Source organism: Chrysochloris asiatica, unplaced genomic scaffold, assembly GCF_000296735.1.
Source record: "Chrysochloris asiatica unplaced genomic scaffold, ChrAsi1.0 scaffold00034, whole genome shotgun sequence".
NCBI classification, from domain to species: Eukaryota; Metazoa; Chordata; class Mammalia; order Afrosoricida; family Chrysochloridae; genus Chrysochloris; species Chrysochloris asiatica.
This window is the reverse complement of record NW_006408552.1, coordinates 19,448,362-19,468,986: the sequence shown is the minus strand read 5'-3', so window position 1 is coordinate 19,468,986 and position 20,625 is coordinate 19,448,362. Positions and strand designations below refer to the sequence as shown.

The window sequence follows — 20,625 nt, the reverse complement described above, 5'->3', positions numbered from 1 at the left end:
TGGAGAAAAGATTGAAGTTGTCAAGGACTTCATTCTTCTTGGATCAACTATCAACACTCATGGAAGCAGCAGTCAAGAAATCAAATGACGTAGTGCATTAGACAAATCTGCTGCACAAGACCTTTTTAAAAGTGTTGAAGAGCAAAGATGTTAGCTTGACCCAAGTCATTGTATTTTCAATAACCTCATATGTATGCAAAAGCTGGACAGTGAATAAGGAAGACCATAGAAGAATTGATGCTTTTGAGTTATGGTGATGGAGAAGAATATTGAAAGTATCCTGGAATGCCAAAGAACCCATAGATCTGTGTTGGAAGAAATGCAGCCAGAGTGCTCCTTGGAAGCCAAGATGGCCAAACTTTGTCTCTCATACTTCGGACATATTATCAGAAAGGACCATTCGCTGGAGAAGGATATGATGTTTGGTAAAGTGGAGGGTCAGAGAAAAAGAGGAAGACCCCCAGCAAGACAGAGTGGCAGCATCAATGGGCTCAAGTGTGGCAACAATAGTGTAGTTGGGCCAGTATCGGGCAGTGTTACATTCCACTGTCGGTAACGACTCGATGGCACCTAAATATCTCCCTCAAAGGAGGTCTGGTAGTGTAATGGTTACAAATTGGGCTGCTTATCTCATGGTCAGCAGTTCAAAACTACCAGCTGTTCCGTGGGAGAAAGATGAGGCTTTCAGCCTCGGAAACTCTGTACAGGGTCGCTATGAGTTGGAACTGACTCCACAGCACATAACAACAACATCTCTCCCTCAAGGAGCTCTGGTAGTGTAGTGGTTATGAGTCAGATTGCTAACCTCTAGATCAGTAGTTCACAACTACCAGCTATCCTGCAGGAGAAAGATGAGGCTTTCTGCTTCCGTGGATTTACAGCCTCAGAAGCTCTATGCAGAGTCGCTGTGAGTTGGAATGGAATCCACAGTACACCACCACCATCACCATCTCTCCCTCTACCCACCCATGCATCTATCCTTCCATTCATCCACACACCCATCGACCTAGATCTCTGCCTGTCTTTCTCTCGATATCCACTCATCAGCCTCTATTTACCCTAATTGTACATGAATAGCATGCCCCTTATACATTTGCTTGCCAACTGTTCCCTGTTCTGCTCTCAGAAGTATTTTCATAAGTGTCTTGATGCCAATTAATTTTACATGTTGCCATAAAAAATTAGCATAGCACCTTCATAAAAATAGCTGGTGGGGGGGCGGGGTTGGCAAACAAATGTAGTGACTGGGTTGTTTGTATAACAATCTGGTATCTATCTCTAACCGCATCTTTTTTCTAGCTCCATCTGTCTGTCTGTCTTATTATCTATAGTGTATATATGCCCTTCTTTTCTCTCTCAAGTTGGGGATCGCTAGAGGAAATGGTCACCTGTGAGGACAGTAATTGAATTACAGCTGCCTACACGTCACAGGGTCGCTATGGGTCGGAACCGACTCGACGGCACTTAACAACAACAACAACACGTCACATGGAGTCCTAATGTGACACTGTGGGTTAATGTGCTGGATTACAAAGTTTAAATGTCAAGGTCAGTAGTTCAAGCTCACCAGCCGCTCCTTGGAAATCCTATACAGGGTCGCTATGGGTCAGAACCGACTCAACAGCACTTAACAACACTAGTTAGGAGTCCTAGTATGGGGCTTGCAGGATAATGCGCTCGATGGCAAGGTCAGTTTGGACTGCAAGATTGGTGGTTCAAACCCACCAGTCATTTCTCGGAAACCCTATAGAGTGTCACTATGAGTCAGAACTGACTTGACAGCACTTAACAACAACAACACAAGTCACGTTTGGAGTGGAAGGTGAGGGTGGAGAGAGGAGCCAGGAGTCCCAGCGGGCCATGGCTGTGGGCACAGGCTGAACATCTCCTCCCTCCTGCCCCGGCACCAGTCCATGCACATGGGAACTGATTACTCCCCACTAAACCCAGACAGAGCTGAGAGATAAAGGGATTACTCAGACCAAGGGAGCTGCTGGCATCAGACTGCTCCACCTAATCTTCCTGAACTTGAGTGGCATCAGCTCCTCAGAGTAAAAAATGATGCTGACAGGGGCCCCCAGGGGCCTGGATGGGGGGCTTGGAGATCTCAGGGGTGCCTTCTTGAGGCTGGTGCTGGGAAGTCTGTCTCCTCCTCCCCAACTTCCTCCTCTTGAGGAGGTAAAGTTCCCACCGCATACAATAACCCATTTCAAATGCACAATTCAGTGGCATTTGGTAGATTCACAATGCTGGATCGCCACCATTTCTGTTCAGCTCATCACTCATCCCCAAAGGCGACTCTGTGCCCATGAAACTGTCACCTGCCCCCGCCCGCCTGTTGTAGATGTCTCCTAGAAGTCCCATCATCCAGCGCTGTCCTGTTGTGTCTGGCCCATCTCCACGTTCACTCACTCCTCAGCCTGTATCGGGGCCCTGTTTCTCTTTGTAACTGAGAAATAATACCCCATGGTACGCATGGGCCACACTGTTTACTCGCCATCGATTGATGGCTTCCATTTTATTTTATGGAGTCCTGGTGGCACCGTGGGTTAAGCCTTTAGCTTCTATCCACATGAAGGCTGGTGGTTCAAACCCACCTGCCACTCTGAGGGAGAAAGATGAGACCGTCTGCTCCTGTAAAGATTGGCAGCCTTGGAAACCCTGTGGGGCAGTTCTCCTCTCTCCCATGGGGTTGCTGTGAGTTGGCCTCAATGTGATGGCCCTGGTGGCCACCTTTTGGCTGCATGGACATGGTGTACCATTGCTACCTGCTTAGGTTCCTGCCTTTCAGGTACCCTTCCAGGAGAAGGATAGCTAGTTTATAGCTATGCTGAATTCTACAGTGAACGTTCTCAAGGCCACCTGTCTTTTACACAAGGGCTCAGCGTCAAAGGCCATGAGACTGGCTCAAGGTCCAGTTCAGGGACATGCTGTGCCTTAGAGTACCTCACACCCCACAGCTGGTGTGGACACTGCCCAGCCCTCAGTATTTTATCAGATCTGACCAGGCCAGGCCCAACATCACCTCCCCCAGCTTGCCCGCTTGCCTGCTCGCCCGCCCCACGGACTACAAGAAATATCTGGAAGCAGTCAAATACAGACAGAATATCAAGTGGGCCACAGGACACAGAGGGGCTGCCTGACTGGGTCCCCACCATCACAAGGAGATGAGCTAGCCACAGACTGACGAGACAAAGGCAGCTGGAGAGACAGACAGAGACAGGGGAGACAGAGAGCAGAGACAAGAGAGGAAGTAGAGAGAGAGACATAGCGGCACCCGCGTCCTGCAGCCTACCTGCGGAGTAAGGCTCCTGTTTCTCTGGATGGATGAACTCCTTCCTCTCATACTTGGCTCGGATCCACTGCTCTCGAAGGAGTCTGCAGAGAGAGAGGATACTGAATTTGCAGCTGCACAGGTGCAGACACATTGCCCAGTGGAACATTTCAGAACATTCCAGGTGGGCAGGGTATCCTCAGCCAGCTTGGGGTGCGATAGCCCTGTGGGCAGGAGACCATGGGAGAAACGCAGGGGCATCACCCCAATCTAATTCCATCACCCCAAAAGAAACCTTGTATACTCATGATTAGTCACTTTCCACCCCACCCCCACCCCCGGCCCCTTTCTGTCTCTGTTCTGTATGCGTCCTACAAATGGGATCCCACAGTGTCTGCCCTTCGGGGTCTGGCACCTCACTAGGTATCACATTGTCAGGGTTCATCCAAGTAGCAGCATAGATCAGCACAGACAGACCTCCAAGATACCACAGGTTCGGTTCTAGCCCAGCACAATAAAGTGAGTACCGCCATAATGTAAGTTACACACATGTGCTGGTTTCCTCAAGCACATGGACATGATGCTGACACGGAACTGTGGTCCGTGAAGTGTCCTTGACTCCAGGGGGCCAGAACTCATGTCCATCAAGCCCCTTGGCTGGTCTCTGATTTTAGCCACATAAATGCAGAGATGGGGCATCACACCGCTGGGTCAGCCAAGGCACAGGCCAGGGTTAGGCCTCTGGGACGGTGCCCTCACCCTGGGGTTTTCTCGATTCCTGTCAATTACACAGAACTGAACAAACAGGAAGTTTCTGGCTTGCTTAGCCCCAGATTAAGGGCACACACCCGGGAAGATGGACCTGCATTGACTTGGGGAACCTTGGGAGTCACCCCCGCTTGCTCAGTTTCTTATCTGACACAGGGGTACATGTGCCTGCCTCTCAGAGCTGTGGGGCCCATATGCCCTGGTGTGGTGGTCAGTGTGTTGGTGAACAGGAAGGGCGCAGAAGGATGAATCTATGGAAGTGGGTGCCAGGAGTCAGCAACTGCATACCCACCCCCTTGGCAGAACCATCCAGAATTGTTCTTGATGGTCACATGGCCAGATCCCCAGAACCCACTGGGGGCACCTGTATTTTCTGGTGTGTCTCCCAAAGCCTCATGTGTAGGGACAGCACCAGGACCTGCACTGAAAGATAAGGACATGCGCTTAGAGACCTAGTGTTGTTGTTGTTGTTAAGTACCAAGTACCCAGTTCTGACTCATAGTGACCCTACACAGGGTTTCTGAGGTTGTAAATCTTTACGGGAACAGAAAGCCTCATCTTTCTCCCACGGAATAGCTGGTAGTTTCAAACTGCCGACCTTGAGGTTAGCAGCCTGATTTATAACCACTACGCTACCAGAGCTCCTTGTGAGGGGAAAGGAAATGCATAGCCCCACCTGGGGACCAGAGCCACACACACCCACACTCCCCACAGAGGCTCCGCAGAGCCAGGCCCCAATGCCAGATTCACAGGGCCGGAAGGTACTTGGGTAATCGCATCTATGGACTCAGGGCAGGGGGGACATGGGAGCCCTGGGGCACCCCTACACTGGGGAAACTGAGGCCAGTGACCTGTCTGCAGAAGCATCTGTTAAACAGAGAGGAAAAGTGACTGTCTGGGGCTGCACAGCCAGACAGAGCAGCAGGATTGAAATTCAGGGTTTTCCAGGACTGGCCTCTCTCCAAGTACACTCCAGAACAGCACACGTGCCCCAACAAATGGACCAGCGTCTGACTGTCTGCCTAAAATCCATATCACCCCATAGTTCTCATGGTACACCCCCAGCCACACCTCTTCACAGTTTACAGTGCATATTCTCACCCTGCCTTCTACCACTGGACGTACCTACAGTTTATACGTTTACATGCCACCTGCTACAATTCCACAGCATAGTACAGTTTACAGTGGACTCACACCTCACCCCTTCCATCCCAACTCTCTACAGTTCACACTGGACTCACACCTCACCCCTTCCATCCCAGCTCTCTACAGTTCACACTGGACTCACACCTCACCCCTTCCATCCCAACTCTCTATAGTTTACAGTGGACTCATACCTTACCCCTTCCATCCCAACTCTCTACAGTTTTCAGTGGACTCATACCTCACCCCTTCCATCCCAGCTCTCTACAGTTCGCACTGGACTCACACCTCACCCCGTCCATCCCAGCTCTCTATAGTTCACACCAGACTCACACCTTACCCCTTCCATCCCAACTCTCTACAGTTTACAGTGGACTCACACCTCACCCCTTCCATCCCAGCTCTCTATAGTTCACACCAGACTCACACCTTACCCCTTCCATCCCAACTCTCTACAGTTTACAGTGGACTCACACCTCACCCCTTCCATCCCAGCTCTCTACAGTGAGCAATGTGTTCATACACATTGCTCCCTCGGGGCTCACATCTGCCCGGTGAACTGCCAGAGCAGGGTCTCCCTGGGGGCCCGGGAAGGCAGGGTCAGCACCTGGCACCCAGAGCGCCCCCCACCCCAGGAGGTGCTCAGTGACCCTCACCAACAGGAGTGGGAGTCAGAAGGACCTCAGTGGTTGGGGAGAAGTGCAAGCATCACTCCTGTGCATGCAGGCAGCCTTGTGGCCTGCTATGTGATAAAATCACAACTCAAAAATAGCGCTTCAAACACCCAGTTGCTGACTCATCCTCAGAATGTAAAACCCACCACTCTGTCCCAGCCTCCCCGAGGAGGAGTGGGTGAGAGTTCAAGCAGCTTACTGGCAGGGATAAGTTCACCCACAGGCCTCAGTCTCCCCACCTGAGAGGCCAATAGGCTGTAAAGCACTCAGTGACTGTCCTTGGGGTGCGGGGGGGGCAGTGTTGTCAGAGATGATGAACATACTTCCAGTCTTTCTTCTTGCACCCAAGGGGAGCCTGCTGGATCTCAGCCAAGAAACCCTACCTCCATCCTCCTCTTTCTTTCTCCTTGCCTTCTTTCCTTCCTTCCATCCATCCACCTACTCATCCATTCCCCATCCACTCACCCATCCACCCATCCATCCATCCACCCACTGATCCACCCATCCACCTACCCATTCATCCATCCATATACCAATTCATCCATGCCCATCCAACCACCCACACACCAATTCATCCATGGCATCCATGGCATCCACCCACCCATTCATTACCCAACTACCCTTCCATGTATCTATCCATCCCTCATCTACCCATCTACCCTCCATCTACTCATCCATTCATCCACCATCCATCTATCCACCCTCTCTTCTTCCTCTGTCTTTCCTCCTTGCTGTCTCCCACCCTGAAACCCTCTCTTGAGAGCTAGGATCCTGCATATTCAGTGAGAACATGTGGATCCCATTCTCTTCTTGTAGAGCTCAGTCTTGGAGGCACAGGCACCAGACAGAAGCTCTTGGGTGTTGAGAAGCCCTGTATACATATACCTCTGGGATGTACAAGTCACAATTCTTGAGGTCAGACCTGCAGCCCCCACAGCAGCCAATACCAGGAGCCTCACTGGATAAATAGGTACTCTGGGGGGACTGCCTGCAGGATGAGCAAGACAAGTCATTTTCACATGTGCCCATTTAATTCTGATTGCAATGCCAACCCATGCCACCAAGGAGCTTAAGTTTGAAATGGGAGACAATGAGAGAGAAATGGCCAGCCAACCAGAGGCTGGACACTGCCCAGGTTGGGGGAAGGACAGTTTTGGGATGGTGCTGGCCTGACCATAGGCCTTCAAGACTAGAGATGGCCTTGAGGCTGGGCTGAACAATGGCTGATCCTGAGAAGTGCACCCACACCCGCCAATCCCAACTCTGGGTATGAGAGTCTGGAGGCGGAGAGGCAGGGGCTGGCCCTAGTGAACCCCTCCCTTCCAAATGCCCCAGAATCTGGTGGTCATGTGGCCCCCACCACAAGTCTGATCTCCCAGAACATCAGGCCATAGGAAGAACATGTCAGGGGCCTCTCCATCCCACCCCCAAGGTACCCCCAGTCCATGGGAAGGTTGGCAAGGAAGGTTCCTGGGGGCAAGGGCTCCGTGTTCCAGCCAAGGAGAAGGGGTCCTTAGGCAGTGTGGGTAGAGGTGGGGTGGAAGGATGGGATAACCCAACCTGGATACAATGAAGGGGGCTCACTGTTGGCACTGTGATCGTCAAGTGTGCAGGCCCTGTGAGCTGTCCCATTACTTCATTGATTCCACCAGGCAGATGGGGAAACCAAGGCTGGGGAGCTCACAAGATCACTAAAGAGACTTCATTCTCTCTGTAAGACTCAGGTCTCCAGGGATTCTCCCACACCCTTGCCCTGGACCACTACCCAAGTCACTGGCAGCAAATGACCTCCCAGCCCTTCCTCTGATTCCCCCCAAAAGGTCAGACCCAGTGAGGGGGAGGCAAGAGATGAGGACCACCCCATGTTCCCCCTCAATCCCGGGGGCCTGGGGCTCAGCGAGGCTGCCGTTCCTGACAGCTCCCCAGGGACCCAGTTGATCTAATCTCTCCCCTGCCCCCCACAGCTGATAGAGCACCCCAGTCACTCTCGGGCCCTTCCCAGACACCCACCCCATCTCCTTGGGCCTCCCCTGCAGCACTGGGCAGAAAGGGTCACGCATTACTCACTGGCAGTCAGAGAAGGAGGGTCGGTAGTAGAAAGAGGGCACTTTGGCCTCATAGGTGGCTCTGGCGGCTTCATTTCCATGGGAGGCCATGAACTGCAAGAGAGAGGGGTCAACCTGGCTCTAAACCCTGATGGCAGTGGAGGGTATGAAACCCAACCCCCTCCAGTTCCAGAGTGAGCAGGGAGGGATGGGACACCGCCTTTGCCCCATGACCCTCGGGTCCCATTGGTGGGGGGAAGGGGTCCCCCCCAAACTCCAGTGTCAATGTAGGCCGGCAACTCAGTTCTACCTCATTCACAACAAAAGTTGCCATCTACTCAACCCCAACTCAAGGCATACCCATGAGTGTCAGAGTAGAACTGTGCTCCAAAGGGTCTTCAGTGGCTGATTTCTCAGCCAGGTCTTTCTTCTGAGGTGCCTCAGAACCTTCCAGCTAGCCACTGAGGATGTTCACTGCTAGCACCTCCCAGGACACCCTCCTCATTTAAGGCCTGGTTGATTCACTCCAGATATTAGCAAGCAGCTACTGTGGGCAGACACTCTTGGGGTCCAGGGGACAGAGGGACAAAGTGACCCTCTTGTGAGGGAGTGACAGATGGTACTGAATTTCACCTGCGAACCCTGAAAACAGCCAAGAAAACCCTGCAGGCTTGTTATCCCTACTCACAAACTCAAGCCATCCAAACCTCACCCTGGGCCTCACACATGACATGCTAGACAGTCTGTCCCATTGACCAGTGGGAACAAGACACTGGGTAGCCAATGGGATCAGCGTTTGCCCTCCCCCAGGTTCCTGACTGAACCGCAGTCTGCCTCAGCACCCAGCCCCTCCTCACGGACCCCCTGGACAGGCTACCCTCATGGCAGAACAGTTTGACTCACGGTCCCTTCTGGAAGCCTGACCAGTCCACTTCCCTGCCCACACTGCACCCTTACTAGCTTGTGCCTGTCAAAGAAATACCCTTTGTCTTCACTCTTGAGATGCTTGGCCCAAATTCCCCCTATGGTAATAGTCCCTCCACTATTGCAGTGGTCCCTTCCCTATTGTAGTACAAGGGGTCATCATGTTTACTTCATCAATATTCCTACCATAGGGAAGGGATTATTACAGTGGGGGAGGGGATACTGCAAATGGGGAAGGGCTACTACAATCAGGGAGAGGCTATTAAAATCAGGAAGATCCTGGACTATTAGAATAGGAGAGGGACTACCACAATAGGAGAAGGACTACTACAAAAGGGGAGGGGCTATTACAATTGTTGTTAAGAGGCTTGAGTCAGTTCCGACCCATAGCAACCCTGTATAGGGTTTCTAAGGAGAAGCTGGTAAGCTTGAACGCCAACCCTGTGGTTCAAACCAACTTTGCAATCTGAAGCATTAGCCCACAGCGCCATACCAGGATTCCCTGTTGTAATGGTCCTCCCCTATTGTAACAGCTCCTCCACTATAGAAATAGTCCCTTACTGATTGTATTAGCCCCTCCCCTATTGTAACAGCCCCTCCCCTGTTGTAGTAGCCCCTCCTCTATTAAAATAGTCCCTTCCTGATTGTAGTAGCTCCTCCCCTATGATAGTAGCTTCCTCCTCAGTGTAGTATCCTCCTCCCCACTGCAATACTCCGGGCCCCATTGAAATAACCCCACCCCCATTGCAATAGGGCTCTCTGTTTGCAATAGCTCCTCCCCGCCTTATACTAATAAAGGGCCCCTTATGAAGTCCAGATTGGCTTTCTGTTGTTAATACACAGACTACAAAAATAAGGAACAAGATTCCAAACTGTAGCAAATGCTCAAGGAATGAGACAGGATGTGCAGCATCCCTGGGTGAGAGGCCAGTTTACAAAGGTGACCAGGAGGGCATCTTGGAGAGCCAGCACTAAGCAAAGTCTGAATCAGGCTAGGAGTATCCTTGTCCTAGAAGCAGCATGCAAAGTGGGCCTGAGGCTGGGCAGCATGGCTGGGTAAAGTGAGTGGGTGAAGAGGGAGGCCAGTGGGTCCAGGGGAGGAGGCAGACTGAAACCTTCCATGGGTGATCCTGAAGGTATTTAAAATACCCATGGCACAGCTTCCGGCATCACAGCCAAGGCCTGGCCACTGACTTCCAAAAACCCGTCAGAGAAAATCCTACAGATTTCAACAGAGCAATGTCCCACTCACTTGCTCTGGACCCGCCATCAGGTGGGCTGGCTTGCTGGAGGAAGGCCAGTGAGAAGGACGATGGCTGCTGGGATGCATTAGCCAGGGGACTAGAACATGCTGACGTTGGTGAGGCTGACCCAGGACTGGGCTTTGTGCTGTTAGACATCAGAATGCCAGGGCGGCAGCAGACAACCGGCCACAAGTGCAAAGGACAGCCTCAGCTGAAAGGTTCCTCCCTACAGAGCTGCCTGTAGTCACCCTTCCCCCTACAGCTACCCAGCTTGGAGGGCCATGGAGACCCCTGAGGGGCAGCTGGATAAAAGGATAAACAATAATGGGATTCAACAAGGGCTGGTACAGAGTTCACAAAGCAAAGGTTTTCCTTGGAAACCGAGGCCAGTGATGGTTGTAAACAAGATCGAACTATTGAAATGGTAACTGGTTTGCTACATAATTATTTACCAGAATAAACAAAGAAAATGAAAGCAGTGGCTTTGCTGCATCATAAACCCCTCAGTTAGGAAATATAATAGAATGAAAGACCCTATTTACCATAGCAATGATAATGGGCAAATACTTTAGAGAAAACATTAAAAATGAAAAGGGGAGAGTTTTCAAAATCTCTAAAAGGATTTTTACGTTCCCTAGAGACACACAAAAGAAATGCTGAACATAATCTTGGATAGCATGATGCAAAAAAAGTTGTCTCCCTAAAATCATCCATAGATCCAAGGCAACCCCCCAAAATAACAATAATAGAACTATTGAGATGACAGTTGCTAAGTCCACTGGAAAAGATAACAAGTAAAATACCCCTAGAGAATTCTGAAAAATAAGAAGGAAAACACTCTGCCAGATTTCTTTTTGGGGTGATGAAAAGTTCTGAAATCCAACAGGGGTGACGGTGTGGACATATGGAAAAGTCCAGTGACTAACAGGCCCACAAGGTGAACAATCACAGCAGGGAGGAACACACTCCTTACAACAACCACCATATGAGATTCAAAGGGCAGCATGTGCTCAGGGAGGAAGCTCAGAAGGCAGGAAGGGATAGGAAAGAAGGATGGGTGGAAAGAGGAAACCCAGGGCGGAAGTGGGAAGAGCGCGTTTACATTTCGGGGATTGCAGTCATATCACGGATCAGAATGTGTACAGATTGTTGAATGGAAAGCCAATTTGCTCTGCAATCTCACTCAAATCACAAACAGTTGAAAAAAAAACAACAAATACAAAGCTATTATTTTTAAATGATACTACAAAAGTGCCAGTGGAGATGGCAGAGGTGGTGGAAAGCTTGAAGAGAGTGTAGGGATCATCGTGGTGAGCACAGATGTTCCCACCAAAAGCGCTAGGGACAATTCCACTACTGTGTCACACGCCAACCTCATGCACAACTTCATCATGAAGGCATGGAGCACAGTGCATGAAAATGACACTCAGCATGACCTCACCTTCCTTCCAGTTTGCTACAAGAAAGCAAACTCAAAGTTGCACCAGGTCAAGACTATTTCCTGACTGTGATTCCTTAATTGAACATCCTCTGTGATAGTTGGCGTCCTGTTGTGGCGCTGCGGGTTAATGCACCAGACTGCAAAGCCATTTGAACTACAAGGTCAGTGGTTCAAGCTCACCAACCGCTCCTCAGAAACCCTATACAGGGTCTCCATGAGTCGGAACTGACTGGATCGCACTTTACAACCAACAACAACCTGTGACAGTTAAGGTTTTGTGTCAACTTGACTGGGCCAGGATGTTCAGTGGTTTGGCAGTTGAGATGTAATCCTTCCCTACAATAAGGTCAAATACGATCCATCTCTTCCCTGATGAGATCTGCTATTAGCAACCAACCAACCAAGGGGGAGCTCAGTCAAAGCTTTCTCTCTCTACTGAGTCTGGATCTCGGATTCTTTGGATTTGAGCCAGTAGCCTGTTCTATTACCTCTTGACCCTCTACAACTGTGTGAGGCATTTCCTTGATATAAACCTCTCTTTATATATACATATACAAGCTTCACTGGTGTTACTTCTCTAGAGAATCCAGCCTAAGTCACCCTCCAAGACGAATAATCATGCCAGCCAACCACAAGTGTAAACCACCTATCAGTCCACTCATACCAACCTAGTGACCACGGCTGGGCTGGCCAGTGGAACTTTCTGCTGCTCCCTCTGGGAGGCTCTCACTAATCACTCTGGGGTTTGTGAACAGCCCACACTGGCCCCTTCTGACCTTCAGTTCATTTGTCTCCCTTAGAAAAGGCTGCTTGTCTTTAACTAAAAATAACCCAGATGCTTATTTAAAATAATAATAATAATTTTAGGAAAGCCACAAACCCCAAAACCCACACAAGAAAAGAGTAATAAGCTTGACAACATAAAAGACAAAAAAATCTACAGCACAAACCACTATAAGCCAAGTTCAGAGACAAATAGTGTAGTGGGGGAAATAGTTTCAACTAATTTCCCTAAGAATAGACAACTCAACTCTTGGGAGACCAAAGGACCTAACAATGAAATAGGAAGCTGGGGGAGGGTGCAAACAGACAGTTCACAGAAAAGAAAACACAAGAAATCTAAAACATGTCACAAGATGCTCAATGCAAGATAGGAAATCTCTCAGTAAAGAACGCAGACCAACAAAAGGAAAACACTGGGTCCCATGGTTGTAGGCAGGGGGTGGGAAGCACTTCCCAAATGTTGCTGTGGAGTGGCTAAGTGGTTATCGTGGAAAGTTTGGCAAAAGTTCTTAGAATCCACTAAGTCACATCCTCTGCCTTTGACTGCCAACGGCGGCTCTGAGCCACACCTGGCTCCAAGGGCCAGGGAGCTCTTGAAGAGAGACCCGAGTGGGGGTCTGTGTGGTTCTGCTCGTCCCCCCATCCCCACCCATTCTCCATCCCTACCTCCACTTGGGCCTCATCCCAGGTGTCCAGGCGGACCGATTTCACCTTGCTGGCCTGGGGGATGTTCCGGTGGATGCCAGAGCAGCTCAGGCAGATGAACACGCCAAGGGTGTGGGAGGCCCAGTCAGGGTCTGGAAGACAAAGGTCAGGGATCAGGCTGGAAACCACAGAGGCATCTCTCTTGGCCTCAGTGTCCCTGTCCATGGAACCAGAGGCTGGGGGAGGAGACCTTGTGCTTATGGGCTCTCTCGTCCACCATCCTAGGTCCCTGGCAAGCTGAGGTCACTTGTGTAAGGGGACCTCACATAGCAAGCTGGAATCTCACAGTGGGCCACCCTTCTGTGCTCCAGGAGCCCATCCCCCAAGGCCAATTCACACACAGAGGTCATCAAACACTTACTCTCCACCTGAGATGAGAGATGGATTTTTTTAAAAACTGCTTTCCCTTGTTAAAGAAAATCTGAGAACTCAAATTATTCTAATCTTAATTAAAACAAACAAACATTGCTGTCAAGTCATTTATGACCACTCATGGCACCCCCATGTGTACCAGAGCAGAACTGGTCTCCACAGCACTTTCAATGGCTGGATTCTGCAGTGCTGCTAGATAAATTGGAAGTTTCAACCTTTGGTTAGCAGCCACCCAGAGACTCCTCGAGAAAAAACCCACTCGTTTTCTGACACAGCACAGTGTTGGCCCAGGGTGTGTGGGAACAGCGGGTGGGCTGGGCCGGCCTCCCCGTGTGTGAAAGTTTTTCCTGTGGTGGGAAGTCAGAGTCTGTGTGGCAGAATGGGAAGCTTGTTGAGTTGAGGCAAGCGTGTGGGCTCTACCACTTTGAGACGATTCTTCCCGTTTTGGGTGTCTCCTTGTCATAACCATGTAAAGGGGAAGCCGGGACTGTAGAAAGGGGTCCTCATGGGGCCCTCTGGAAGTGGGGAACTGCAGTGAAGAACAAACCATGCTCTCCGCTGTCATGGACTCAAGGACAGAGTAGAGCTGTGCCCCACAGGTCTTGGCAGCTACACACCACCAGTCTTTTCTTTCAAGCGGCTGCTGGGTAGGTTCGAACCACCAGCCTGTTAGTCATCGAGGGCAAACTGATTCCCCACCAGGGTCTTCTTCCTCCAGTGTCAGGTGAGTTTCAAACAAGGCACTTGGTGGCTCCGCTGGCCGAGGATCCCCTGAGTGGGGTTCCCTTCCTCAACCCCCACCCCCCTCAGCACAAGCCGGTAAAGACACCCCACCTTATTTGGTCTGAGAGTATAGTGCTGACTCATCCTGTAATCACTACAGGGACTGGAGAGTGGGAAGGAGGGGTGCCAGGCAAGGAGTCCAAAGGGCTAGGGAGCTGTTGCCATCCCGGTCCCCACCCCACCCAGGAAATAGCTTTCCATTTGTCCTCAGGACACTCTGGAGACCTGCAGGGCCCCCAGGCCTAATTCTACACCTCTCCTAGTGAAGGCCCAAGCCATGGGTTCCCCAAGTGGAGAGTGGATGATTCAGGAGAGACTAAGAGCCCTCCAGGGAGGAGCTGGGTTCAGGCACCTACCCATCTCCCTCGCTACTGGGCAGAAACCAGGCACTCGCTGGCTGCCCAGGAGACCTGAGAAAGCAAAGTGGCACGCGGGGCCGGCAGGCAGGTGTGGGTGTGAGGCCACCTCCCTGCACCCTGCATCCCTAGGCCAGGCACACCCTTCTGCAAAGGGGGACGCTGAGGCCTCTCACCCAGGAGCAGTTGACATTCACCAAGGCCCCAGGGGCCTCCCCAGTCAGGCGTCCACTGGCACCACCCCATGAAGCTGTCCCCTGCATAGTTACTGGCCAGCGTGGGTGGTAATTTGAACTTGCCAGTTGGGTGTGGGTGGAGAGGGGTATCTTTGCAGCCTGTTTCCTGGAATGATGGAGGCAGCCCCGCATAACTCTCAGGGACCTGGGTTTGGTACTAAGGCACTGCTTCATCCCCAGCCCCTGATCTCCTGAAACATGTGGAATGCAGGTGGTATTCTTGGTACCAGGGCAGCAAGAGGAGAAACAGCCTGCAGAAGCTCCTGGGCCTGCCACCCATCCAGTGTCTTACTTCATCTTCCCAGTCCCTGGTGGCCTCTCTGCCCCAGCCCCTGATCTACTCAGTGTCCCCTGAAAGCCAAGAGTGATGTTTTTTCATTTTATTGTGGGAAATACATCTAACAAAAGCCATTCCAACATCCCAAGTGCACATCTCCCCACCAAGGTGTACTACCATCACCAGTCTCTGTTTCCAGAAGCCCCCCCCCCCCCCCTTTCTCCCAATCCCTTGCCCTGGAGGAGACTCTGACCCACAGTGATGCTGTAGGACAGAATGGAACTACCCCATAGGATTTCCAAGGCTGCCAATCCTTATGGGAGCAGATTACCTCATCTTTCACCCATGAAGTGGCTGCTGGGTTTGAACTGCCACCTTTTTGGCTAGCAGCTGAGTGCTTTAGCCACCGTACTACCAGGGATCCTTCACCTCCTTCAGCCCCTGGTGAATTGTAAAACTTACTTTGGTCTCTGCATTTGTCTATTCTAGACATTTACAGAAGAGGGATCAGACAGCATTTGACCTTTAGTGTCTGACTTCCTCCCTCAGCATGATGTGGTCAAGGTTCACCCACATAGTTGCCCGTAGCAAGATTTCATCTCTCTTTATGGCTGAATGATGGTCCACTGAGTGGACAGACCATGTTGTATGTGTCCATCATCTAATGGACACTTGGGTGTGCCTGCCATTGGACCAGTAATGGTGTGAGACACAAACTGTCAATATTGTGTGGGCCTACCTTTGCCCACCTCTGTCCAAGGTCCCCAGCCCAGCTGTCATTTCCTTAAAGGTCGACGACCACGCACCTAGAGGGACTCCAGCCCCATCCCTGCTTGCCTGGTCACTGTCTTGATCCCCAGGGTGTAATCCAGGCTGACTGTGACCCCATCTCTGTAGCCTAGTGCCCAGCACACATTCCAGCCTGTCTGTCTCCTTGCCTGGCTCTAACCTGAATTCTCCTTCTTGACCGCTCACTGGACGTCAAAGGGACAGGCCACACCCACTCTGTCTGGTGTGCTGACCTGGAGGTTTTCTGCAGACAAGCAGTTCTCAGGTCTGCCTTGAGCATTATGCCTTTCTAAGAGCTATCTGTAAGGGATCACTTCATTCTTCACAATGTTGTCCATCGACACTCAGGGAAGCAGCAGTCAAGAAGTTAAATGACATATTCCATTAAGCAAATCAGCTGCACAAGACCTCTTTAAAGTGTTGAAGAGCAAAGATGTCAGTTTGAGGACTAAGGTGTGCCTGATCCAAGCCATGGTCTTTTCAATTGCCTCAAATGCATGTGAAAGTTTGACAGTGAATAAGACAGACTGTAGAAGAATTGATGCATTTGAGTTGTGGTGTTGGAGAAGATTATCAAAACTATCATGTTGTTGTTGTTGTTGTTAGGTGCCATCGAGTTGGTACCAATTCATAACAGCCTTATGCACAACAGAACAAAACACTGCCTGGTCCTGGGGCCAACCTCACAATTGATGCCGCCATTTTGCCATTCTACCTTGCTGGGGGGTTTCCTGTTTTTCTCTGACCCTCCACTTTACCAAACATGATTATCTTCTCCAGCGACTGGTCCCTCCTGACAATATGTCTGAAGTATGAGACACGAAGTTTGGCCATCTTGGCCTCCAAGGAATACTCTGGCTGCACTTCTTCCAACACAGATCTGTTGGTTCTTTTGGCAACCATGGTACTTTCAATATTCTCCTCCAACACCATAACTCAAATGCACCAATTCTTCTACGGTCTTCCTTATTCACTTTCCGCTTTCGCATGCATATGAGGTTATTGAAAATACCATGTCTTGGGTCAGGCGCACCTCAGTCCTCAAGCTCTTCAACACTTTAAAAAGGTCTTGTGCAACAGATTTGCCTAATGCAATACACCGTTTGATTTCTTGACTGCTGCTTCCATGATTGTTGATGGTTGATCCAAGAAGAATAAAGTCCTTGACAACTTCAATCTTTTCTCCATTGATAAGAATGCTGTTGATTGGTTCAGTGGTAAGGATTTTTGTTTTCTTTACATTGAGATGCAATCCATACTGAAGACTTTAATCTTCATCAGTAAGTATTTTAAGTCCTCTACACTTTGGTAGTGTGGTGGTTACGAATCGGGTTGCGAACCTTAAGATCAGCAGCTCAAAACTACCAGCTGTTCTGCGGGAGAAAGATGAGGCTTTCTGCTCCTGTAAAGATTTACAGCATCGGAAACCCTGTACAGGGTTGCTATGAATTAGACCTGACTCCACGGCACATAACCACCACCACCACACTTTCAGCAAGCAAGGTTGTATCATCTGCATATTGCAGGTTGTTAATGAGTCTTCCTCCAATCCTGATGCCACATTCTTCTCCATATAACCCAGCTTCTCAGATTATTTGCTCACCATATAGGTTGAATAAGTATGGCGAAAGAATACAACCCTGTGGCACACCTTTCTTAATTTTAAACCATTCCATGCTCCTATGTTCTGTTCAAACAACCGCCTCTTGGTCCATGTACAGATTCCTCATGAGCACAATTAAGTGTTCCGGAATACTCACACTTCACAATGTTGCCCATAGCTTGTGATGATCCACACAATTGAAAGCCTTTGTGTAGTCAATAAAGCACAGGTAAATATCTTTCTGATATTCTCTGTTTTCAGCCAAGATCCATTGGACATCAACAATGATATCCCTTGTTCCATGGCCTCATGGGCTGCCAAAAGAACAAACCAATCTGTGTTGAAAGAAGTATACCAGAACGCTCTTGGAAGTTAGGATGGCCGGACTTCGTCTCTCATACTTCAGACATATTATCAGGAGGGACCAGTACTTGGAGGGTATCATGTTTGGTAAGGTACAGGGTCAGAGAAAAAGAGGAAGACCCCCAACAAGATGGATTAGCACAGTGGTAGCAGCGATGTGATTGTGAGGTTGGTATGGGACCAGGCAGAGTTCATCCTTTTGTGCGTAGGGTCACTATGAGACAGTGTCGACTCGATGGCACCTACCAACAACATAAGGGATCAAAATGAGTGCTGGTGGCACTGTGGGATTAGCATTGGGCTGCTCACTGCAAGGTCAGTGGTTCAAACCCACCAGCCGCTTACTCTTCAAGAGAAAGATGAGGCTGGCTGCATGTGTAAAGATCGACTGTCTTGGAAACTCAAAGGAGCAATTCCTTGTCCAATAGAGTTGCTATGAGTAGGAATTGTTAGCTTTATACTCAAGGAAATTGACAACAACAACGGGAAAGATTACACAGGAACCTTAGGGAGCAGTGAGCAGCTGTTAATGGAGGGCAGGACTGCTGCTGAGATCACTGAATCATGCAGGTGGAAACGTGTATATTCTCAACAGTCAGCAACAAAATAAAATTTTGAAAAGAATTAGACTAAAACCATAGAGAAACAATGAAGCTTGTGCCTGTGTTACCTTTGGTCCAGGTGTCCTGTCCTCCAGCAGCTCCCCGCAGTGAGGACGCCTCCCGACACCTCCCACTGCCCCCATTTCATTCTCACGGAGTTCAACCAGACGCCAGACTTCCTCATCCTTCCCAGCTGCATGTCCTGAGGGGAATGCTCTGCACCTCCGTTTCCTCACTTGTGAAGTGGGCGTCATTACGCTGAGGACACACACTGTTGTAGGTTCCCGTCAGGGGCACAAACAGTGAGCGCCCAGCACTGAAGAAGCGTTCACTGAGGTTGGCTGTGACCATGAGTCTCAGCTTGCCTGAGGCAGCTCTTGCTCCTACCGTCTGTCCTGGTGTGCTTACTGAACCTCCCCTCTCACTTTTGGAAGCCCAGACGCACACTGTCACTGAAGGCAGAGACTGCTGGGGCATCAGAGACATGCCCTGCTTCCCTTGCATTTAAGTATGGATACATACTGAATTTGGGTCAGTGAGATGTGAGGAGGCCTGGCCCTAGATATCCTCCCTCTTCTACCCTCACTGGCTGGATGGGAGGGTCCACTGGGGGCTAGGAGAGCGATGTCCAGGAGAGCTCCCACGCAGCGTCTGCCCACCCTGGCTCATCAACCATGCCCATTAACCACCCCAGGGCCCCAAGGGCCTCTGAGCTGCTGGTGTGTGGTTACTACTAATATCATCTCTCTTTGACAAGCAAGAAACAAAGTGAAAGGGGAGGCTACACACTTATAAGGGACTGATGTCTTATAACAGGTGGGGTTTGGGACTGCCCAGCTGAAGCCTACTATGGTAATGCATATACACAGGCACTCCTTGTGGCATTGTACTACGCAGACACTGCGTTTTTCACAAATTGAAAGCTTGTGGCATCCTTGCATCCAGCTAGTCTACCGGCGTCATTCTGCCAATAACGCCATGCCTCTGTCACATTTTGGTCATTCTATCAATATGTCAAACTTCTCTCTCATGTTACTGAACACAGAATAGTCTCATGTCAACATGATCACGTTTCTATGCTCTGGAAAACCAAGGCAGGCATGTGACTCACTTGATGCTTTGCAGCAGTATTATAATATTCACTTTGGTGCGCTGGTCTGGAACCAAACCTGCAAAATCACCCAGGTGCGCCTGTACATACATACGTACACACCCGCAAACATACACCATTTGAGCAGCCGACTTCTAAAGCACTCACGAGGCAGTTCACATTTAAGAAATGCAGGAACCAAGACCTTTTTGATGAGAATTAAGAAAGTAAAAGCTAGTTAAATCAAGTGTGTTTCATGTGGGGCCACACAGGGTGGGTCGCTTGAAGAGCAGAAAGCTTGCAGCTTTGTAAAAAAGCTTGTGCATGAGGCATTTATTACACACTGAATGGAATGTCTAAAATGGAAAGACTGATGATACCAAGTGTTGACGAGGGTGTGGAGCAACTGAAACTCTTGTCCACTGCCAGTAAGAGAAGAAACTTGCTCAACCCACGTGGAGACACACTGGCAGTTTCTTAGATAGTTAAACATACATCTCCCCTATAACCCAGCAATTATACTTATAGATCTTTACCCAAGAGAAAAAAAATCATGTGTCCTTGAAAATACTTATATACCTAATAATCTAAGGGACTCCTGGTGTGGTGCTGTAGGATCAGCACTGGACTGAGAATACGAGGTTGGCAGTTCCAACCCACTAGATGCTCCTCAGAAACCTTATACAGGGTCATTATGAGTCAGAATTGACTCAATGGCACTTAACAATAACAACAACAATCCAAAAGGGGTTTACACTAGGAATGCAAGGTTAATTTGACATTTGAGAATCCATCAATGTAATATACCATATTTACAGATTTATATATTTTGTTTTGTTGTTATGTCCTGTTGACATAACAACCCGTGTAGAGTTTTTGAGGAGTGGCTGGTGAGTTTGAATTGCTGACCTTGCGGTTCAAACCAACTTTGCAGTCCAGTGCATTAACCCACAGCATCACACCAGGATTCCAATACACACACACACACACACACACATACACACACATATATATGGTGGTAGTTCTATGCTGTGGAGTCAGTTCTGCCTCATAATGACCCTGCATAGGGTTTCTGAGGCTGTAAATCTTTATAGGAACAGAAAGCCTCAACTTTCTCCTGTGCCCAACTCGTAACAACTACATTACCAGAGCG

The 20,625-nt window shown here is 49.7% G+C and overlaps 1 protein-coding gene across 1 annotated transcript in view; it reads right to left on the bottom strand.

Moving 5' to 3' along the window:
* ADAP1 (ArfGAP with dual PH domains 1) overlaps positions 1-20,625 on the bottom strand; it is a 66,518-nt gene that overhangs the window by 33,988 nt on the left and 11,905 nt on the right. The window contains exons 2-4 of the mRNA XM_006859798.1: positions 12,963-13,093; positions 7,927-8,018; positions 3,296-3,378 (exon numbers count right to left, since the gene is read on the bottom strand). Coding sequence (XP_006859860.1) covers positions 3,296-3,378; positions 7,927-8,018; positions 12,963-13,093 — 306 coding nt within the window. The remainder of the gene's footprint in view (positions 1-3,295; positions 3,379-7,926; positions 8,019-12,962; positions 13,094-20,625) is intronic.